Genomic DNA, 24,194 nt, shown 5'->3' on the forward strand with positions numbered 1-24,194 from the left:
TGCACTGAATTAAAGTTTTGCATATGTGAGCTTTACATCTGGTGGTTTTCAAGCTCTTAATGGCAAAAAGATTACAAAATACATTTTCCATATAACGTGCAAAGGGATCTTGTAGCACCTTTGAGTCTAACTGAAAGAAAGAAGCTAGCAGCATGACCTTTTGTAGACTTGACTCTATTTCTTCAGATGGAGATGTTGACTCAAGTCTAGGAAAGTTCATGCTATCAACTTCTTCTCTCAAAGGTGCTTCAAGATCCCATTTCACACAGATTTTCCAGATTAACAGGGCAGTCTCTTTGAATTTTTCATACAGGATGGCAGTTCTCTGGGGGACTGTCCAATGTATAAAATTTCTTCCCCACATTTGGACACAACTAAGGTATGTTTACTAGAGTGAGAACATGGGAGATAATGAAGAACAAGTTCCTTGATGCCAGCATCTTTTAAAAAGTGTTTAATATCATCTGTCAAGTGACTAAACTCCAGTTTGTGGAGTGTTCTAAAATCTGACATTTTAATCTAATCCTGTGCCTGTCTGATCATCCGTACCTCAAGCATTTCCGTGATCAAGTATTTCCCTGAGTGATGTTACTTAGGCTTCTCCTTTTGACTACATTGCTTAGCAAAAGTCTGAAAGTCTTTGGTCATCATTATTCCTAAGACATTTAAGTAATGGACCTCCCACAAATTGTTCTCTCGCTTGCTTGCTTTCTCCAGTCAGTTATGGACCCCATAAGTTACACAATCCAACACTACCATTGGATATAATGATGCAGAAATGCAATGGTCAACATTCAAAAGAGATAGACGGAAATGACACTGAAGACTGGACAGAGACTTTTCTGTGTTTTAACTGAACTCTGGAGCTGTTTATTATTTACAGTTGGATTTCAGTATCTGTTGAGATTTGGTTCCAGGACCACACGTTCTAACCAAAATCCGTGGATGGTCAAGTCCTATTACAAATAATGTAAGAAAGAGAAAGAGAGAGAGAGAGAGAGAGAGAGCGCTATGGATGGCAAAATCCATGGATGCAGAATGGGTGGATATGGAGGACCAACTATTTTATTGACTAAATAAGTATATTTCACATGTTGCTTCAAAAGAGTACAAGGTGGTATGTGCTTCAGGATGGTGAGCACGTGCATCTCATTTGTTTCAATGGGCATGAATGGTTTAAATTCAATTTTCATCTGAACTGATGTTGGCCCATTGAACTCGGTGGAACATACAGGCAGAAGGAGCTGAAGGAGATATTCCCAGAATCTGCAGCTCAGTGAAAAAGATGATGATGACAGCTTTGCAGGAATGCAGATGGAAGCATCTGTGGCTGTTTGGAATGCATCAATGGTTGTCAATCAATTGAAGCCTGAAGAGTAAATATGTCACTGGCCTTTTAGTATTGAAATTTTGAAAAGTTGTGAGGCTTCCCTATACCCAGCTTTACTTAAAAGCTCCACTGCTGGGCAATGACATTCTCCAGCCAATACCTGACACAACCAAATCTCATGACATTGAAAGTTAAATATATCCATCACTTGGGGCAGTACATCCTCAGTACATGGAATAGCTTTGAAAAGAGAGAGTGGGGGGGGGGGACAGTGAGTCAGATAGCTGTCCATCTTGTGGCAGCGCTGCTGGCACCAGCCATATGTATTAGCTGGCAAAGTTAAATTGATCGACTCTCCTTTCTGCAAGGAACTTTTATCATTGCACCATTTTGGCATTTGCTGGAAGAGCTCTTCTGTAGACAGTGTTCAGTTACAACTGATTTATCTGTTCTGACACATTCTTTTCATTAATCTTCATTTTAAACACATTTTTCTTCTTTAGATGACAAAAGGTCACATGCAGCATAAGCAAATTTGAACATGGTTGTCCTCCCTTCCTGTATTCATGGGATGAAATTAAAGAGTACCGGGGCTAAACAGTAAGCAAGGAACCTGTCTTCTTCCAGGTGTCCAGAGCTAGAAAATGAAGCTAGGGACTCAGCGTTGAGAAACACAGGATGTAAAGAGTATTCTGAAAATTGCTCTTCCTAAAAAGAAAGATGTCTGGGGAAGTTGAGAATCCAATAAAAATAATGTTGTCAACCATCATTACATTGTTCATCCCTACATGAGAATAAGAGTATTACACTTTTTGGTGTGTGTGTGTGTGTGTGTGTGTGTGCATGTATGTCAGGAGCAGCAATAGAAAGAAAGAGAGTAAGAGCACACAAAGTATAAACAAGTGGGCACAAAAAATAATTCGTTGCACAAAAGCAATCACCAGTATCCTAGATTAGGAACTTGGTGACAGGGACATAACTCAGTATCATCTCCTGACTTGAAACCTCCTCCTCCTGCTTGGCCACATCAAAAACCAGTTGTCAGATCAGGAGGTCCATTCAGCTTCAGATTGTGGTGCAAAGAGGGTGGCTTTTCCACTCCCCTGTAACCAGCAAGTAAGGCTATGATAATGACTTGCAACAGGGGTCCTTAAAGAATCAGAGTTGGATGAGACCATAAGAGCCATTCAGACCAACCCCTAGCATACAGGAATACACCCTCAAAGTACTCCCAACAGTGGGTCATCCAGCCTCTGCTTGAAAATCTCCAAAACAGGAGACTCCACCACACTCCAAGACAGTGTTCCACTGTTGAACAACTCTCACTGCCAGGAAGGTCTTTCTAATGTTTAGGTGGAATCTCTTTTCCTGTAGGTTGAATTCATTGCACCGTCTCCTATTCTCTGGAGCAGCAGAAAAAAAGCTTGCTCCAGCCTCAGTATGGCATACCTTCAGATATTTAAACATGGCTATCATGTCACTTCTTAACTTTCCCTTCCCTAGGTTAACCATAGCCAGTTCCCTAAGCCATTCCTCATAGGGCTTGGTGGTTTCCAGGCCTTTCACCATTTTGATTCCCCTCCTCTGGACAAACTCCAGCTTGTCAATATCCTTCTTGAATTGTGGTGCTCAGAACTGGACACAGTACTACAGGTGAGATTTTATCAAAACAGAATAGAGAACAGTGTTTGTTCATTAAAAACCATGAGGACACAAGCAACACCCCAAACTCACGGCTAAACTATATGTTACATTAACCACACAGGCTGGCACTCTGCTGGGAAGTTACCTTACCACAAACCAACTTCTTCTTCTTCTTCTTCTTCTTCTTCTTATTATTATTATTATTATTATTAACCTTTATTTATGAAGCGCTGTAAATTTACAACTTAGAGCCTTATCACATGAGAAAATAAATCAGAACTGGAGCCAGAGAGTAGCAGGAGATGGTTGTAAAAGTACATCTTTTTTCTAGCTGGAAAAATCAGTTCAACAAAAGACATGCTTTTAAAACTGTCTCCCATGGGAAGAGAACTGAAGTGCTACTACATCATGCAGTAAGGCACAAAGAAACATGCTACTCTCTGTTCCTGCTTTGTTTTTTCATGTGATAAAGCTCCTAGGGTCTCATAGAGCTGAATTGCTCCCTTACATAATATTCATTTTCTCAAGAGGGGAGAGGAGCTAAAGGTATGCCATTGGGATCATTGCACAAGATGAGCTAGTCGTGTGGCCATGCGCAATAGTCTCAATGTACAAAATGTTCAATTGCACAATGGGAGCTCAACAGCGCAATAGGAAGTCTTGCACAGGGCCCTCTTGCGCATCATTGCAAATCAATACAATGGTTGCATATTGTGTCAGAGACACAGATCTTCAGGGTCACGGTCTTAGTTTGGTTTCGAGTGAAAGATTTTCCTTGCTAAAACTTTTAAGGGTGGAGGATGGCTGGAATATGCTATAGAAGTAAGGAGGCTTTAATTCTTTTCCTTGATTGTTGTTTTGCATTGGAAAACAATTTCCTTCCTCTATAGGTGCAGAGTCCTAATTGAAATTGGGATCATAGTGTGTGTATGTGCGGATGGGTGGGTGTTAAAGTCCTTATGCCCACATAAAGATGCTGATCTGGATTACCCTGCTATTTGTGGAAGAAAAATTCTTACACTCAAGGAGAAATCAGAGGATGAATATGAAGCAATTTGGTCATCCAGGGAAGACATTTAAAGCAAGGAAGGGAGACATGTGACACATTAAAAATGAACAGATTTATTGTGACATAAGCTTTTGGAGACTAGACTTATATCGGTTGCACTGGCTGTGGCGGAAAATAAGTGTGAACACTGTTATTATTTAGAAGAGGCATTCAGGACATTTTTCAGAAACATGATCATTTCCTGCAGACTTCTAGATACCAAGAAAACTATTATGTATCTGATAATCTATGGCAGTATCCACATTGCAGAATTAAGGCAGTTTGACACCACTTTAACTGCTATGACTCTGTCTTACAGAATCCTGGGCTTTGCAGTTTGGTGAGACATGAGAATTCTCTGACAGGACAGGCTGAATAGCTCACCAAACTATAAATCCCATTATTCTATAGGACAGAGTCATGGCAGTTATAGTGGTGTCAAAGTGCTTTAATTCTGCAGTGTGGATACAACCTATGACACAGTTGAAAGAGCTTTCAGGATCCAGATGGAGCTTCTTTAATAGGTTCTAGCTTCAATTAATGCAACCTAACATTGAGAACTAGATTCACTATTCAAATGTGCACTGTTAAGACATATTAGTGCCTTACATGTATTGTTAATACATATTGTTAAGACGTAGGGCATAGGCCCTAGAATGCTGGGTTCCTGATAAACCCATTTAAGGAACTTAATACAGAAAATATCTACCCAGCATTGTTGATTTCTGCTGCTTCATGCCGCCACAAAAACAACATAAACTGGAATCGTCCTTCCTCCTTTTTCCCATTAGGATGACATCTAAAGAACTTTAGATAAGTTTGGCTGGGAGCACTTTTCCAGAACATTCACCAAAGCCAATGCAGTAACCTTTTCCCTGGCAATAACCTAAGGAAAAAGAAATCTCATATTGGTCATCAACTATGGACAAATACGATTGAAAAAGCATTGCACATAATACAGCAGGTTGCATATGCATGAGCCCTACGATTAAGATAGGGTCTTTCCTACTGTGACCCCAAAGTTGAGGAATTAAGTACCTATAGATGTTTAATAGAGTGCTTGTTTTCATTTTAATATTAGTGTTTAGTATTTAGAAAGACTCTTCCGGTTCCAATAGGAGCAACTGTATTTTATTCCAAACTGACTTACCATGCCCAGTATGGAAAGTGGGAGCTTATGGAAGTTGTATAATCCAAAAAGTAATATCTATTCCCTGTGAAAGCAATGCAGTTTTCTACTTCCCAGCCATCGTACCACCTAAAAAGGCTCATTTGAATCCTCTGTGCTTTACAGCACCCAAAAGATTAATTGGTCGATCCTCTGTAGAGAAAGACACTTAACCTTTGCAAAGAGTCAATTAGATCAGCCACAAACTATATATCAAGACTTTGGCTAGTTAGCAAGTTCTCTGGCTGTATTTATTTTGTGTTGAAGTCTTTTTAGCAGCTACTTTTCAGGAGTGATTTTGTGATTGTGGGGTTTTTTTGGTGTGAAGTACTGTCAAGTTGATTTTGGTTTATGGTGATCCTACAAATAAGAGACCACTAAGCTCCCCGATTATCAACTGCCCAGCTCAGGTCTTGCTAACTTATAGCCATGGCTTCCTTTACTGAATCAATCCACCTGTAATGCAGTTGCCCTCTTGTCTTACTGCATTCTACTGTTGTAATAATTGTTGTTGTTAACTGGCCTTGAGTTGTTCCCGACTCATGGTGACCCTGTGGATGAGACATCTCCAAGCCTCCCTGTCCTCCACTGTTCTGCTTAAATCTTGTACATCCATGTCCATGACTTCCCAAATTGAATCCATCTGGGGTGTGGTCTCCCTCTCTTTCTACTTACCTCCACCTTCCCTAGCATTATTGTGTTTTCTAATTGATGTGGCCAAAATATGGCAGTCTCAATTTGATCATATTGACTCAAGAACCCACTTGTTTGTCTTTTGGCTTTCCATGGTATCAGCACTTTCCCTCAACACCACATCTCAAATGAGTTGATTTTCTTTCTATTGGCTTTCTTCTCTTTCCAGCTCTCACTTCTGTACATGGTGATGGGGAACGTAATGTCTTTGACTATCCTTACTATAGTGTTCAGTCGTATTTCTTTGCGCTTTAGTATTTTGTCTGGCTACCCTTACCAGCCCTTGTCTTCTTCTGATTTCCTAACTCAGACTCTGTTCTGATCAATATTTGATCCAAAGTATGGGAAATCTTTAGCTATTTTAATTTCCTCGTTGTCAAGATTGAATTTATGCAACTCCTCCACGGTCATCATTTTTGTTTTCTTAATGTTCAGCAGTAAGCCTGCCTTTGCGCTTTCTTCTTTAAATTTCCTTAGTAATTGTTCCAAGTCCAAGACACCAAATGTCAGGGGAAGTCATCGGTTTTTGTTTACGGAGTCCCTGACTCAGGATCAGTTCAAGACATTTGGTGGCCTGCAGTGGATGACAAGATCGCATCTTCTCCTGTTCTATGTTCAAAAGCCAACTTGACTGGCTGTTCAATCTTTCTTCAATGCTGGCAATGGGACATCATCTTCCAGCACACATGAAGCTGGAAACCTAGCTCAGGCGGTGCAGGGTGTGTCAGGACAAGAGGAATCTGAATGTTTTGTATTACAGGCCTGTCTTGTGGTATTAACGTTTTAAAAAGGAAATAATATATATGCAATTTAATTGTTTCTGGGAAATAGAAAAGAGTTACTTGTAATAATCACAACTACTTTGGAGACTTTAGAACTATAGCTGTATGCAACTAATTACTTTCAAAGACTAAATTCCCAAGCTCTGTTCAAGACCATAATGCTCCCATAGAGCATTTACTTCTGCGGCCCCTAAATTGTGGGATAGTCTACCGGAAGAGATCCGTCTTATTACCAGCTTAGATGCCTTTAAGAAAGCACTTAAGACGGTTCTCTTCTGGGGGCTTATCCACCTGATTCCATGTAAGAGCTTATGGTAAATGCTCCACCTCTGATTGTATGATCATCTGATGAATGGATATTTTAAAGAACTAATAGGAATGCTGTAATTCAGTGTTAGTATTTTATAGATTGTCTCTTTGTATTTGTATTGTATTATTTTAATGATGTAATCCCGCTTCAATCCTTGGGAGAGGTGGGAAATACAAATTATTATTATTATTATTATTATTATTATTATTATTATTATTATATTGTAATCACAAGTTGTCCCTTGTGGTTGTCCAGCAGCTGAACAAGAATGACAACAGGTTTGACATTACTTTTCATTTCCTCTGCTTTGCCCTTCACTTACCTGTTATAATGACTTCATCTCCATCTTGTAGAAATTTACGGGACTGGCCATTCCCCAGGTCAATTGCTTTTGTTCCTTTCCACGACAATTCCAGCATGGAACCAAAGTTCTCAGGGTCCTTCGAGCAGAAATTGAAACAAGAGCTCACCATCAGCTTTCCGTCTGGCTGTCCTACAGCTAAACCTCTGGCACCATTGGTTTTCAGTAAAACCAAGGATGCTCTGGCATCCTCGAGAGTGGAATTCTGCCAAAAACAGTCATTGATCCTGTCCGCTGACATGCTAGGCTTAGTCATTTGGCTGTAATTTAATCTTTTATTCCCTAGAAGATGTGATTGCCTATAGAGTGGGTTGGGATTTTTAGCTAATGCCTTCAAAATCTTGGAGCAGACTATGAAAAATAAAATAGAGCAAAACACTCCCCAAAGAATCCTAATTAAGTACAAACAGGGGACAAAGCTAGGACAGTGGCACCTTTCAGGATTCTACCTCCCTGTGCAGAAAACAAAGCTTGGCACCATTTCCTTCTTCCATTTGGTACTTTTCATTACTTATTAGAGGTGAAAGGAGGGCAGAAGGGCTCCATTTATGATGGAAAAAGTTACAACAGTCCTGGATTTAACTATATGCATATTGCATTCAGGGACACTAGGAAATAGGGGGACTTCATTTTCCATTGGTCCCAGCTTCCCAGATGGATGAGCCATAATATAGAGCTTTGGCATCTGCTAGAAAGCCAGTGTGCATAGAGATTTGAGTGTTTGACTACAACTCTAGAGAGCAGGGTATGATTCCCGGCTAACTTCATGATAGGTTTGCCTTATGGTTGCCATAAGTCGGAAATGACTTGAAGGCACACAAAAACAACAACAACTGGTCATTACTAGCATCAGAATCCTCTCGGATGCGTCTCCATCTCCACTAATGCTCACTTGTTCAGGTCAGATAATTTTCTTTGACCCAAAGGGTTTCCTTTCACCCCAGAACAGTTCAGCCTAGCAATCTCTACCAGAAGTTCAGGCTTTTCAGTTCTGTGAGTCAATGATAAGAGGCCAGAATGGGACTTATGCATGTGGAAATTAGAACTGATCAGTTTCATCAAGTCCATATCCAGTAGAGATCCAGTAGAGCAGAGCTGTTACATTACTATGTAGCACAGGTAGCAAAGTGCCCAATATGCACTATTGTGCATTATTCACCAATTCGCATTGCATATCAATGCATATCACACAGTCTTGCTGGTGTCCTGATATGCATCTTTGCAATTCAATAACAGGGTTTCATAGCTTAGTACTTTGTATGTGTATGTGCCTTCAAGTCACCTGTTGACTTATGGTGACCCCATGGATTTCAGACTGTTTTCTTAGGCAAGGAATACTCAAAGGTGTTTTTGCCAGTTCCTTCCTCTCAAATATGGCCTACAGTACCTAGTATTTGTTGATGGTCTCCCATCCATGTCCTAACTAGGGCTGGCTCTGCTTAGCTTCCAAGATCAGACAGGATCTCATGTCTTTAAGATATTTATATTAAGTTAAAGCTGATATAATATTTTGGTAAACATTCATATACTGGGCCTGGAAGCTTCAATGGGCCTTACTGGGATCCATTTCAAACCAGATCAGTTCAAACCAGACCTACCCCATGAATTGTCTGGGATCCAAGAGACTCTTCAAATCCATTTTAAAATTTGGGTTTCATAGCCTAAATGCAACTGTTAATCCCAACTAAAATAGACCTACTGAATCCATGCTGCTTATATAAGCCCTGACCACACGTTTTCACTTATTCAATTAATTTGATCTGGTAGGTTTTAATTGGACTTAGGTCAAAATAATGAAATGCTTACTGGTCCACTGATGGTTCCAGATGCCAGAAGGTCTCCTGGTCTGAGGTTGCAGCCATTGATTGTATGGTGAACGAGCTGTTGCTTCATGGTCCAATACATGTACTATGGACAAAGGAGAAAATTCAGAGAGGAGGATTTAGAGAACTGAACACCCACAAAATGCATTATACAACTGGATAAACTATGTAGTCTAGTTCAGGATGCTCTATTTTTCCTCATTCTCTTCTGATTGGTTCTTCTTATTTGGAGAGACATTCAAATTGGGCTTTTCTGCATGCAAAACATGTTCACTGCCACTAAGCTATGTTGTCTCCCCAGTGGTCTATATACAACAATGAGCATATTTCATTCCTTCTGGAACTTGATATTTAAAGGATTAGCTCCCAGTAACAACATCTTTTTCTAACTAGAAGATTGCATGGCAGCTGTAATTCTTTGTTTATGGTTTTTTAAGACTGATCCATGAAAGTCATTGATTTGTTCTCCAGATTTGTGCCCTGAGTCCAATCAGTTTATGTTGGGAAAAGTGCTAAAAGACTAACTGTGGCTCTACCCCTATGGAATAGAACAGAATCTTTATTATGGTCATAGAACAACACATATAAAAAGGGGATACAGAATAAAAGAAGGTAAGAACACAGGTTACACATAGGTATTTAAAATACCCTTTCAGATTAGACAGCTTCAGTATAGCAAGACAAGATTGGTACTAGTCTACTGTGGAAGTCATTGCCTGGGGATCTGGCAACATTATGTGTTGTGTCAGGGCAGATGTCTGAAAGCAACAAAGAAGTGTAAAATTGATTGGTGTGTCCTTGGTATTTATGTGATAGAGGTGAAACTATGGAGAATGCATTATTCCCCTCCTGAAATTTTGGGAGGAGGTGCAGCTTGGTAGGGCACTAAAGTTACTCGTTCTTGATCTACAGAGAAGAAGGCTCTGAGTAAATATCTATTTCTGCATATATGAGCTGATGCTTTTGCACAAGATGGAAGCCTGGTAGCACATGGGTTTGGGGACCCTTTCACATTCCATGATTATACCACTTTGAGTCCACTTTAACTGCCATAGCTACATCCAATGAAATCCTGGGAAGAGTATTTAAAATTCTCAGCCAAGAGCTCTAGTGCCTCCCCAAATAACAAACCCCAGGATTTCACAAGATGCCAGTAAGGCAGTTATAGTACAATCAGAGCATTATAACTGTGTAGTGTGGAAGGGCTCCAAGTTTACAGATTCCTTTTCACATAAATTGCCCATAGGGAAGACCTCTATACGCGAGCATTTTCCTGCAAGGACAAACATGAGGAGGTCAGCACAGCCCTTGTATGTTGGATAAATATCACCCCAGACAACCTGTGCAAGGGTACCCTAGAAGACCTACTGAAGTAAGTGTGGCAAAGTCAATAGCTGGTGCAAGTTTTTTGGGGATATTCAGCTCAAACTTTTCTGAGCCAAGAAATTAATAAACAAAAAGTGACACTGGAAAAAAGTATTTTCTCACCTTAAAGTTTGAACTACAAATGTTAGCTGGTTTGCTCATTCCATCTCCTGAAATCAAATATACATTGTCTGCAGTGAATTTTCAGTGCAATAAAACACACTCTAATACAGAAACCTGTATAAATAAAAATTGAGCATAGTTGCCTAATGTCTTCTCTGTCTAGTTATAGGCCAGAGCAGCTATTTGAGATTTGGCCAGCAGATCTCTACTCCAAGGGAGTTTGAACTTGGTTGTTAAAGTCCAGTTTAAAGAGGATGAATCAGGTGGTGACCATGGACCTGGCATAAGATGACGGTTATTATATCATGCCCTTGGCATTTAAATTTTTGAAAGAGCTTTCTGAAATAATGCTTTTTCTGGCCTGCTTTTGCATCATTATTTTCTTCTGTATCACGTTGGGAGACTTTGTAAACAGAAAAGTGATGCATAAATATTTTATTGAGATACCTTTCAAACAGGAATAGAAATATCAGAAATAAAAATGGCATTCATCTCATCATAGTGACAAGCTGGCAAGTACGTTTGCTCAGTCTGCTGTCCAGCTGCTAAACGTTGTCGTGCAACACCCTGTTTCTCCTTCTTAGGTCCTTTCCCTTTAAGCAGGACTTGGAAACTAGACAGCCCATCAAAGAGAGGACTCCCTCTGCAAAACAGGACACAGGGTGACCCCGGCTAAGCATGTGATGTGACCCCAATTGCATCCCAGTGCCAAGAGACTGCAGCATTCACTTCTTTCTCTTCCATTTTTCTAATTTCTTTATTTTTTAGCCAACATTACTGCAGCTGTCTCCAGCTGCCCATTTGATCAGACACCAGACTGACAACCCTCTCTGTCACTGTCAAAACTTGCTGCCTCCAGACTGCTGACAGCTGCAGGAACTACTTGAAGGGAAAGAAGAGGGCATGAAAGATAGCAGAAGGGGAGAAAGAAGGAACAGAGGAAAGAAGAGAAAGAAAAGGAGGGTGCATACAGAACTGTATGATATTGAAGCAGCAGTTAGATCAGTGGTTCCCAACCTGTGGGTCAGGGTCAAATGATCTTTTCATGGGGGTCGCCTAAGACCATTGGAAAACACCTATTTAATTACAGTTATGAAGTAGTAGTGAAAATAATTTCATGGATTTGGGTCACCACAACATGAGGAACTGTATTAAAGGGTCACGGCATTAGGAAGGTTGGGAACCACTGAGTTAGATGATCAAACAAGTTTGCTGTGCTAACAACTTAGACTAATTTCTAATTTCAAGTAGCATTTTTTTTTACAAAAACTGATTTATTTATGAGATGCACCATAGCTGCCAAAAGCAACTTTACTTTTAATACATGAAAAAGGCAACACATGCTAAGAAAATATTGTTAACATTCTGACACATACGACTTCTTTTCAAACAAGGATGGGCAACTGCGGTGGCATAAGGGCCAATTCCATGCTCCTTGGTCCCTCTGGGACCATACACCACTTTAAAACCCAAAGTGACTGGCAGTTCACTTCTGGTTTTGGAAAACAATTTTGTTTGGGATTTTAAAAGATATTAAATGGTGTCACGAGGGGCTTGCAACCTAATCAAACTGAGATTGCTGCTCTTGGAGCCTAGCAAGAGAATGAATTTTTATGGCCAGAACAAGGATAGTCAGCTTGAATTGCCAGAGTGACAACTGGAAATACCTTCTGTATATTTAATGACTGTTTATTAGAGGGAATTTCAGCAGGTGTTGCTTCTTACCTGGCTGTGTGACAAGCAACACTGGCTGAAATCCCCTCTTCTACATAACCATCAAAGGTATAGGAGCCCTATCTGGGTTTCACTTTGGCAACCCTATGGTAAACAGAGCATGGCATTTTCAAGGGACACAAAAACATCCCTAGGAGGCTGCTTAGGACTTTGTCCACCCCCATCTTAAAGCCTCCCCCAAATATCTTTTTTAAACAGCATTTCAAGAGGCAACCTCAGCTGGAACTAAAATAGAAGGGGATACATAGGAGGGAGTACTGTACCTTTAATAGCAACGAAGAGATTTATGTCAAATGTATAAGGCTGATCATCGCAGAGGTAGGGCAGAGGCTTGGGATCCTTGAAAGAACACAAAACGTGTCATTCCCTCCTATAGCAAATCCAGGAGGTTGAGTGCTAATCAGTTTGCAAACAAAACAGAATCTGGCCAAAGCTTTACCTCCTCAAGTTATCTTCTAGACAGGCAGAAATATAAAGTCTGTAAACTTAAAGGATGTTTTTTTTAAAAAACCCATAAAACTTCCTGTGGGGTTATAAGAACCTGTGAGTTTATAGTATGCTGATGGTAGTTTTAAGCATAGACTATTATAACATAATAGCCCATGCTTAAAACTTTAATTAGCATTCTATAAATTCACAGGTTCTTATAACCTCACAAGAGTGTGTGTATATATATGTGTGTGTTAGAAAAGTATTATTTTATACAGGGTCTAAATACTCTGAAGGCACCAGATCTGGTCTGATCCTGAAAACTAAGCAGGGTCATCCCTGGCTAGTTCCTGGATGGGAGACTGCCAACAAATGCCAGGTGCTGTAGGCTATATTTGAGAGGAAGGGACTGGCACAACCATCTGAGTATTCCTTGCCTAAGAAAACTCTATAAAATTCATGGGGTCACCATGAGTTGACATTAATATAGTGTGTATGTGTATATATGTGTACATATATACACATACACACTATATTAATTAACATACACAAAAAGGAAAATTAATGGTAGGAGGATTTCTAAGAGATGGACTCTATTAAGGAGGTCATGGGTATGACTTTGCAGGAACTAAGCAGAACAGTGGAGGACAGTGAGATGTCTCATCCACAGGGTGGCCATGGGTCAAGATCGACTCAAGGGCGGCTAAAAGCAAACACTGGTTAGGGTTGTACTTTTAATGGCTGGGCAAAGAGGGAATTGTAGAAGCTTTTGCTTGTTATCGGGTTGCATGACAAGCATCACCTCTTCTGCACAAGCATTAAAGATACAGGAACGCTGTTCAGTTTTCAGTCTGGCAACCCTAATACTGGTAGCACTAAATTGCAACAGAGATCATCAGAAGCCCCTTCTTTCTCAACAGTTAGACTGGTGGTTCTGGGAGTCAAGTCCCTTACTATAGTCCCTTACAATTTAAAGAAAGAATTGTGGAAGCTAATTCCAGGCACTGTACTCTCAAAAATCACCAGGATGGTTTTCTAGCAGAAAAGAGTTCCTGTGCTGATCTGTGTTGCAAGTTTCCACCTTTTTAAGACGTGCCGGAGAGTGTTCAGGAGGTGGGCACCTTCCAAATACTGGTAGGACTAAGTATCCTTCCCATTATGGCATCTGTCTTTTTATGTACCACCAATATGTCCTTACATGCACTCCCACTGATCACAATGGATGCATTTGCTCACATTTTCCTAACCTGGATGGGATTTGGCAAGACAAAAGGCATCAGAGCTTCCATGGTTACCACCCAGGGAGAGATAGTTGTGCCAAAACTCTTGCCCAGAAAGGGACCCAAGGGCACATATTCCCACTTCTGAATATCACGAGCTAGTGAAGAAAAAAGAGAAGAGAAAAACAGAATTCAGAACAATAACATTTCTGCTCAAGGACTATGATCAGCAACTTTAGGATCTCAGTTTTTCTTTTTGAGATTACTATTTGGTGTTGCCAGGAGTGTTGTGGGAGTTGCTTTTAATCTGGAGGCTGGTTTAAATTGATTAAAATGTTTGGCATGGATTTACTCCATGAATCTTTGGCTTCGTTGCTGTCTAAAACTCTCTTCCAACTCTTTCATGCCAAAGACAATGCTAGATTCTTTGGAATCACTTTGGACAAAGGCTGTGGTGTGTAAAGTTACCTCTGTAGGCTTATCTCTTCTCTACTTGTTATTTATGAATTATATGGTGCCAAATCTATAGTTAATCAGAGGCTTTTGTATATATACCTTCAAGGAGCATTACTTGGACTTTCTTCCCCCATTCACTGGGTCTACACTGTCTTCCATGTAAAGAAGGGCTGCCCTATTTAGGTTGGTTAACAATTCGCAAATGCATGAAGGCTTTCTCCTTGGCAAGGTTCACTGTTTAATTTCCTAATTTATTAGATGTAAGATAGGATAAAACCCCACTGAGCAACCAATGCTGCCCTTATAACATTGCTGGAGGAGACCCTTTCTTACATGTATTCTTTCATTGTGGTTACTATCAAGGGGTTTTGAAAGACCTAATGTTCCCAATTATTCAGCTTTTCTCCAGCCATTTCCCTGAGTTTCTTCTAATTATTTTACTCAAAGGTTTAGATACATTGTTTGCAGGGCAGGCAGCTAAGTTTTTAAATCTCAGAAGTCTTACTAGACCACTTAAGACAGAATAACATTAATTATATTTAATGTATAAGGGAACGGTTCAGTTGGTTTAAAATTTAGACTTTTTTATCAGATGTGTATTTTAATCTGAGGATATTATGGTCTATTGACTGCAAATAAAGATGATTGATAGAGCAATCAAATATAAATATAAATATAAATAAATAAATAAATAAATAAATAATACTTCTCTGGTTATTTAAAATCAATCACTGGTTCCTAAATATGTGTTGTTCCAACCCAGAAATGTGACCATTCTCAAACCTTTCCTCCCAGCTATGCAAAGGAAAAGGGGGAGTACATGAACCTGAGTTTTATTGAAGCCTGATCCTTTTTTAAACAGTTACTTTTTCTGAACTACAAGTCCCAGAATCCTTCCAGCTACATAGCTATTTCCAGGCTCTTAGTTTAAATCATGGTTTTGCATTAAAGCAACCATGGCCACAGAGTGAAAGGTCTGTAGGGTCTTATTCTTGTGTCTATTCTCTTAAGCAAATTTGCTGCACGCCGCACGCTACTATGTGTTAAGGTATTCTTCAATACAAAAATGTAGCCAGATGCATTAACACAAAGAGGAAAAAAGGGGTGTACACAATACCACTCCAGTCATTCATGAGGACCATCCCGAAGATATGTTTGTGAGCTTCACTGATTGAGATAGGTTCTCCAGGTTTGTTTCCAGGACCTACAAAGAATGCCTGAAAAATGCAGAAGAATTTGGCAAATATGAGAACCAACATCAAGAGCACATCTTCTACAGAAAGGTAACTCTCCTTAGTGACTATTGCATTGCATTTCTTGCACTAACTGGAAAATATGGTGGCCACTATTGGCTTCACGGTAGTAAAAGAGAATGAAAGCAAGGCAGCTGTTAGAGTTCTGTGGGAAATGCAAGCCAAGAAGTTAATGAGGCAAGAAGACCAGAGGCTGGATGGTGCCGAGGGACTAAATTTTACATATTGATTTGAACCAGCCAGCCAAATCGTTGGCTGCAGGATACTTTATTATTCTATGAATTAACAGGCATTAAATGTCGAGAAAATGCTGCCAAGTCTGCTGGGGAAATTGCACTGAACCAATGGTCCAGGTGTGGTATTCCTAGGAAGGTTCCCAGCTGCCTCCCTTTAACCCTCTACATTATGTAAAATAGGGAGGTGCCCTGTAGCAGGAGGAATTCTGGGGAAGCTGGAAGTCAAATTCTATTCCTTTACTTATTCTATGCCTTTCCTCTAAAAGCTGGGCAGCTCTCAAGATGGCTGTGGAGACCACTGAGAACTGTGAGTTCATTTTGCATCGAGCCAAAAATGGGGTCTTATCAAAAACAAACATTGACGTAGCAGGGAGAAATCCTTGTGCTTATACAGTACATTGTTTATCATATTAATTATGATTGCATGTGATAATGAATGTATGAAATAAATGAATGGAGATGCACCTGAGCTGACTGATTGCTAGAGATGCAAATTTGGATATGAATACTATGATACAAGATGTATCATAAAAGTATATACAGTATGGTACATCTTGGAGAGCAATGTAGTGAGCATTGGATTATGACTCTGGAAACCAGAGTCTGAATCCCTGTTCAGTTCTGAAACCCACATTCTCTCAGCCTACAAATCTTGCCAAGCAAACACCATCATAGTCTTAGAGTCACCATAAGTTGGAAATGACTCGAAGGCACACAAGACAACACTATGATACATCTTACCATAATGGAGAAGACTATGACCTTGGACTCATTCATACTATAGAATCATATAGCACTATTATTCCACTTTAACTGGCATGCCTCCATTCTGTGGCATCCTGGGTTTTGAAGCTTAAGGAGGGGCATTGAGAATTCTCAGCCAGGAAACTCTAGTTTCTCATCAGACTATAAAACCCAGGATTTGATAGGATGGAAAGATGGCAGCTAAAGTGGAAGAATAGTTCTAATTATGAAGTGTGAATGAGCCCCAGGTGCTAACTGTGGAAGAACAACTCCTATCCCTCTTGGCTGTGTGTGCATGCATGCAGTGTGCATTGTTAAAATAGCACTGACATCTGTGAGGTTATTCTGCCATCAAATAAATTATTTCACCTCAAGTTGGTTAAGACAGAGCTTGGCAGAGGGAAAGAGGAGGGACAGATATAAATAAAAATCCTACCATTTCTAACTCAATATCCAAAAGTTTGCAAGCACCAAACACTGGAGGTTTAGCTGTGATGTAAAGAAAACAAATGCAAAAAAGTACATTATTATTATTATTATTATTATTATTAAAAAAGAAAATGTAATGAAGCAGACAGTCTTAACCATGTGCCTTGCCATGCATATGCTGATGAAATGCTGTTTATGAAAGTGAAGCCACATTCATGTGGGAAGCTAAAAGACTCACCATCATCAGGTCTCATTTGTCCCATTGGCCTCCGAATTGGTGTCCCAGAGACAACAACAGAAGAGGCACGTCCATGATATCCAACTGGTAAGTGCAACCTTGGAAGACAGAAATATTAATGGGTTACATTGGTTAGCAATGGACAAACTTGTCCGGTTTCTAAAATTTCCTCTATTAAATGTTCTTTTTGCATGCAATTTTAGAATGGAGAACTGGATCACAAAATTTGAAAACTTAACGGATATTTGTGCTCTGGTTCATGCGTTAATTCGGAAAGTGTGAATTATATTGTTTCACAGTAAAACACAAACGGAAGTAATTGCTTCCCCATCCCTATGTACTGAGGCAGGATTTACAGCACTTTTCAAATATTATCTCAGTAATAATTTCCAAGCAATAAGTTATCTTAGGGGCACACTGATCCAAAGGTACATGGCACCAAATTGTGCCTTGGGGAAGAAAAGGTACTGACCAATTGGGCATCAAAGCATTCTCCTTTCCTCTGAACATCACTCCAACGTTTGTCGCGTGTTGCCGGGAGGAATAGAAATCAGTGTAATCTCCTGGAAAGAGGAGCATTTACAAGAGAAGATTTGATTGATGGCACAGAACAGCTCACATGAAGTTTGAAACGCACACAGTTTTAAGAAGTGGAAGGAATCATTTCTGAATATGGGCAGATCCTACATGGTACAGACAAACAAAAGAGCTGCTTTCCTTATCTCTGCAAAATTGTTTGTTCCATTAGGTTTCATTGTAGGGTGGTTAAAAAAAAAAGACATTTGTACATGCCAGTGTCACAGAAATGTATAAGCATCATGATCTGGCATGAATCTTCACATCACACAGGCCACTATTCTGTTGTGGCATCTGCCAATATGAATTTCCATGGCAGCAGTGAACATGCTTTCTCAGTCATTGGGGAAGGAGGTGTTCAGTATCTACTTGTGCAACACCCCTCCCCACCCTATGTACAATTCCAGCTCACCAGTGCCAGTACACACCTCCATTCATTAAATAGTCAGTCATTAATTAATGAGTCATTAGCCAGGTGTGATTCAGGGGACTCATTCCCACTGGTAGTATAACACGGTTTCTGATTCAGCTTCACTCTGTGTCTGTCCCTCATTCCCACTACAAAACAGGACCTTTTCATAATCGGGTTTTTTTGGCACGATTATCGGGGACAGAGCAAGTGGGGAGGATGGAGGAGGCAGGCCGAGAACAGAAGAAGGCAAGCTGGGAATGGAGCTAATTCAAGTCAGCACTGGTTCACACTTGGGCTGAATCGCTTTATCAAAAAATAAATCGATTTAGTTGAAAAGAAGCAGAATAAACAGTGTCAAAAAGACACGGTTTAAATGGGTCCAGAGCATGCCCTGCTTTCAGAATTGCTTCAGTGATTCAGATTAAGTGGGAACCACGCTTTTTTAAACTGGTTCATACCATGAATCACGATCCGGCCTAAAAGGTAGTGGGAATGAGGCCAGGGTTTCCAGTCACCATGCAACTACACATTTGCAGCTGGGAGAAAGCAACAACCATATCCCTCCTGGATCTCCCTCTGTACCTGAAGGAGGTCTGAGAAGCTATCTCTTCCTTTCTTCTGGTTGCAAAACAGCAGCTGCCTGTTACCCAGGAATCCCCCACCCCATCTATCCCCCAACCACTCATTGACTATGGGGGGTGAGCCCTCCATAACCGCTCTGTAAAAACCAGAAGCCAGATTTATGCTTCAATAATGTTTTTTTAAAAAACAAAATGGTATGTGTTTACTGACTTTTTAAAAAATGTTGTGTTTACTATGTGCTCATCCTCACCATCATCATTGTCATATCAATGGGTCTGCTGTAAGTATGACTAAGTCTGGATCTAACCATATGATTTAACTTTCAATTATTTGGTTCCAAAACATAGAAAGCAAAAGACCCTGCTAGCTATGCAGCCTTCTGATATTACCATGTTAAAACATGCAAACCCACCCACCCCAATTATAAATACTACTCAAGGAGTGACTCCATATATACTATTCATCTACTGCCCTCTGGCGTCCTGCACCAGAAACAGTTCAAGTGAACTTTCTATCAAGAAGACTTCTCCATGTATTTATCCTGACATTCTACGTTTGGTTGAGATGTGCTTTTTTGCATGAACTTTCTCCCGGAGGGCACTTTTCCTACTTGTGTCATTCTACACAGAATGAAATGAGCAAATTTTGGAATACCTGAAGCCTCAGGAAGAGAACCACATCCCTGAAAACACCCTTGAGTGAAAACAATAAATTAAGATCAAAATATTTCTGCAAGCAAAAAACTAGCTTAGCAGACAGAAGACTGACTGAGAAAACTTATTTAAAACACGAGTGGGGACTTTTGTTTTGCTTTAAATTTATTTATTTCATTTCATTTCTATGCCGCCTTTCTCTCAAAAAGGGACCCAAGGCAGCTCACAAGATAAAGTGTGAGGGAGAATTCAAACCTGAAAATTGAAATGGCATTTCCCCTAGAATCTCATTCTGCATCTCATTCTACTACACCCGTAACTGATGGCATGTTATAAATTCAATGGACTTACCAATTTCAGCTGGAAGATGCATTACAGCAGAAGCCTGAGGTATGAATGCTCTGGAGGAAGAAAAGACAAGTACTGCATATTTGCACATGGGCATTTGTATATTTGCTATTTGATAGCCAGTGTGTTGTAGTGGTTTGAGCACTGGAATATGTAAATGCTCAACTATCACACCATTCTGGCTCCCAAGTATCTTATATAGCCACCTATTTCACTTCTTACATCTCAGATACACCTTCGTCCACACTTTTCTGCAAATATAGCACACTAGCAATAGCAAAACAAGTACATTTCTATATTGCTTATCAGTGAACTAACACTTCCTAAGTGGTTTATAATGTGTAAGCCAATTGCCCCCAAATGGGTACTCATTTTACTGATCTACAAAAGGATGGAAGGCTGGGAACCCTCCTCTAGGATCAAACTTACAATGTTGTGGCTGCAGTACACACCTCTGTTTATTTGTTCTGCTTACCCCACAGTTCTTTACCTTTTGCGTAGCTCTGCATTATCTCTCAGCGTTGGCTCATTGGCAGAGAGCAGCTTTTGGAGACAGGCCCTAGCTTCCTTCCATGCTTCCCAGCCTAGTGCCATGAAATGGTTAAGGGTTGGCTACAAACAGAGAGAAATGTGAGTGAACATATCCTTCCATATATATGCTTACATATAGTATACAGTGGGCCCTTGGTATCCACTGGGATACCAGGACTCTCCCATAGGTACCAAAATCTGTGGATGCTCAAGTCTCATCATATACAATACATAGTAAAAGTGGTGTCCCTTATAAAATGGCAAAATCAAGGTTTGCTTATTTGGATTTTTAAAAAACAATTTCAAGCCATGGGTGACTGAATCCCTGGATACAGAGGGTTGATTGTATTCTGCCAACAAATGAATGAAACCCCACATTTGGGTACAACAAATCCAGTCATTCTTTCATCCTTATCCAAATGAAAAACTGCAACTCAACAAGATTAACTCAGGGCCAGCCTTCTGTTTGGCAATCTGACACAATAGCTTTAGTTAGCAGATCGTGCAGGTTGGCAAATCTCACACACTCCGATCAGGAGGGTCCCAACTGTAAAAGAACGACTGCTGAGTTAATAGAGTGCAAAGTACCTGCAGTAACTGAAGTAAGCTGAGGACAAAAGGGGAGTAAGAGAGAGAAACTGGGACATTTCAAAACCAGCTGAAAAAGTGGGACGGACGAAGTTATGGAATGCCTACACTTCCAAATTTATCAATACAGCACCAAGTAACTATGTCAGTCTTTTAGATCAAATACCTGCTCAAAGACCTGGTGGTGCTTAGAAAGGACAGGTCCATTAAACAGATGCTTAATAGCGCTGAGATCCAGCACTTGGTCACCAATGGCTACTCCAATTCTGTGCCTGGGCTGGAAAAGAGAAAAGGAGGAAAGCAGTTTCATATGATCAGAGGCATTAAGTTAAGACTAAATGAAACACAGACCAAATGTGCAAAGCAGTAGCACTGTACAATATTTAGTCAATATTTATTCATCTGTTAAATTTACTCAGATTGGCCCTAATAAATTTGGCAAGAGGTGGTTATTATTATAACTATTACTAATTTTCCTCGCAGTACCGGGACTCAAGGCTGATAATTTGTTTAAAATGTTTTCTCCACATATGGGTATTGCAAGTTGGCAAGCTAAGCAGTATTTAAATACATTTTTGTACAATTATATATTCACAAAATATGGAAATGAGGCAAAACAGATGTATGAAATGAACATATGAAGACTGATATGGACTGGAAATAAGCGGATGTGTCCATCTGTGACTGAGCCAGTGTCGACTGGAAAGCAACAGAGAAAATCAGCCTTCTGAAAAATCCTAGTTTGTAGCATTTGTCTACAGTGGTTTGAGCGAAAAAGTGCCCAAAATGACTAGCAAACATCATTAAAACAAACTGAACTATAAATCTGTTACATTATCACAACACTAAAACTAACTACTCATCCCAAAAGTTTTAAAAGCACTCTTCAGTTGTATGTTTAAATATGAGTTTTGGCTCTCTATTCCATAAAACAGGGTGCAATAGGCAAGCTTTGGTCTTTCTAAAGCTTGAAAACCCAATTCCCAATTGTTTGCTCAGCAAGGGTTTCTGCAAACAGACAAGTTAATGCATAATCTGCAATTTAGAACTAAGGTATGCGTTCCAACTGTCTCCTCACCATTTTCTGGTTTTCTCCTTAAAACCACAACCTCCATTTTCTTTGGGGACATGCGCATGGATGCATAAATCCATGTTGCCTCTAATGCAGAAGTACTACAATAGTGACCACTCCACCTGCAGATGAATTGTAGCACCCATCAGATCCATCACAATGGCCAACGGTCAGGAATTTTGCAAGATTAAATCCAACAAAATCTGCCTCAGCACTACTGATGCGTATGAATAATGACTCTAGAAAAGTAATATCGATCTGACTGTACCTATGGCCGACTTATGGTTCTTTTGGTCATATTCTTACCAAAGCACAGGAGCATGCATACCTGCTGAATGCCACATGAAAAAGATGGCTTTTTACCACTCTGCCACTCCATTCTGCTTTGGTCAGGTCTCGCCTGGGAGACTGTGTCCATAGTTTGATATGTTATGGTCAAGCTGGAATGTATCCAGAAAAGGTCAACCAACAAGGGGTCATTCACATGACAATTTTTTGGGTGATGTAGTAAATCATCTCACTCATTCTGGGTTTGTTATTCACACTATGGAACGGCATTGATCCACATCTTCGCAAATTTGGTTGTTCACACCTGAAAGCATTCGAATAAAGATGGAGTCAATTATACGAATGCATTCGGAACCCCCCTTTTTTTGGTATGCAGTGTTTTATCCCAGGTGTATTCAGGTCTATTTGCATCGGTTATTCACACTACCAACAATGCAGATCTTTTTAAGAAACTCTGGGAAAAGCTGATATCGATTATCCTGGATTAAGTGGGTTTTTTGGCAGCCACCGTCCAATTTAAGCGGGTGCATTCGGGATGTGTGTGAACAACTGAGATTTAACCCAGATTCTTCCTGGAATATTTCCACAGTGTGAACAACCCCCAAGATGATCAAAGCTCCGAAAAGCAAGCCTTATGCAGAATGACTGAGGGAGCTGGGTACGTTTATCTGGGAGAAAAGAAAACTGAGAGGTGACTGTCTTTAAATAGTAGCCAGTGTGGCATAGTGGTTTGAGTGTTGGACTAGGGCTCTGGAGACCAGGATTTGATTCTCAGCTTGGTCCTGAAACCCACTGGGTGACCTTGGCCATGTCACACTCTCTCAACCTCAGAGGAAGGCAATGGTGAATTGTTAACTACCAGTGTCGAAGCTGCCCTGCATTTAATGGAAGATACTGCCACATATCAAATAGTCTAAGGAAATTAAGGGGGACCAGCCAGGTGTAATGCTTTGAGTGTTGGAGTATGATTCAGAAGACTAGGGTTTGATTCTCAGCTCAGCCATGAAACCCGCTGGGTGACATCACATTCTCTCAGCCTCAGGGGAAGACAATGGCAAACCTCCTGTGCACAAATGTTGCCAGGAAACCCCAGTGATAGGTTCATCTTAGGGTTGCCATAAGTTGGAGACGACTTGAAGGCACGCAACAGGAACAACACCAAAATGACCTTGGACATGTCACATTCTCTCAGCCTCAGGGAAGTCAATGGCAAACCTCTCCTCTGACCACATTTTGGCAAGAAATAGGTTCTCCGTAGGGTCACTATAAATTGATACGACTGGAAGGCACCCACCATTACCACCACCACCAAAAACAAAGTGATTTTGGTCAAGTCACACTCTCTCTGCCTCAAGGGAAAGTAATGACAAACCTCTCTTCTGACCACATCTTAGCAAGAAAACCCCATGATAGGGTCACTTTGGGTCGCCATAAGTCAGGAATGATTTGTAGGCAGACAACCACAGCATGGAAAGGAAGGAACTGCCTTTTCCCTCTCTTGAAATGAGCTTTCTGGCATGTCTGGCAGAGTTGCAAGAGCTCAGTGGGATGCAAAGATAAGCAAGATCATTGCCCACGAGGAGCCCAGATTCAACCCAAAGCCAAGCCAAGCCCATCACTCACCTCCTCTTTGGTGGAGAAGACCCCATAGGGCAGGTTCTGGAGGGGAAAGTGGGACTTTTCCTCCACTGGGACGAAAGACATCTTCCTTTCTTCTTGCAAGCAAGGAAAGAGGTTGGCTTGTCAGATGTTGCCTTT

General features: G+C 40.4%; 1 protein-coding gene across 2 annotated transcripts; it reads right to left on the bottom strand.

The window, feature by feature from the left end:
* Nucleotides 1-4,073: 4,073 nt before the first annotated feature.
* FAH (fumarylacetoacetate hydrolase) lies at nucleotides 4,074-24,141 on the bottom strand. 2 transcript variants are annotated; one of them, XM_089539074.1, is made up of 14 exons: nucleotides 24,060-24,141; nucleotides 21,243-21,353; nucleotides 20,448-20,569; nucleotides 19,961-20,010; nucleotides 17,859-17,949; nucleotides 17,387-17,484; nucleotides 17,156-17,208; nucleotides 15,604-15,703; nucleotides 14,058-14,188; nucleotides 12,645-12,720; nucleotides 10,648-10,694; nucleotides 9,143-9,244; nucleotides 7,298-7,415; nucleotides 4,074-4,908 (listed from the first exon to the last, which is right to left on the bottom strand). In XM_089539074.1, the coding sequence occupies exons 1-14, from the start codon at nucleotides 24,138-24,140 to the stop codon at nucleotides 4,832-4,834; spliced, it is 1,257 nt and encodes a 418-aa protein (XP_089395200.1). In that variant the 5' UTR covers nucleotide 24,141; the 3' UTR covers nucleotides 4,074-4,831. The 2 variants fall into 2 exon arrangements, with proteins under 2 accessions (XP_089395200.1, XP_089395201.1); XM_089539075.1 differs by lacking the exons at nucleotides 4,074-4,908; nucleotides 7,298-7,415; nucleotides 9,143-9,244; nucleotides 10,648-10,694 and adding an exon at nucleotides 11,135-11,290.
* Nucleotides 24,142-24,194: the final 53 nt, after the last annotated feature.

The sequence above is a fragment of the Sceloporus occidentalis genome, unplaced genomic scaffold (assembly GCF_023333645.1).
Source record: "Sceloporus occidentalis isolate IW3139 unplaced genomic scaffold, rSceOcc1.0.p SCAF_9, whole genome shotgun sequence".
Lineage (NCBI taxonomy): Eukaryota > Metazoa > Chordata > Lepidosauria > Squamata > Phrynosomatidae > Sceloporus > Sceloporus occidentalis.

Bases quoted from the DNA above. Each gene is read 5' to 3' on its own strand.
- FAH (XM_089539074.1), bottom strand. From the start codon at position 24,140: ATGTCTTTCGTCCCAGTGGAGGAAAAGTCCCACTTTCCCCTCCAGAAC. The intron at 20,011-20,447 runs GTAAAGAACTGT...TTCTTCCTCCAG, and splicing joins AATGCAGAGCTACGCAAAAG to AGCATTCATACCTCAGGCTT. The intron at 4,909-7,297 runs GTAAGTGAAGGG...CTTTTTCCTTAG, and splicing joins AGATGAAGTCATTATAACAG to GTTATTGCCAGGGAAAAGGT.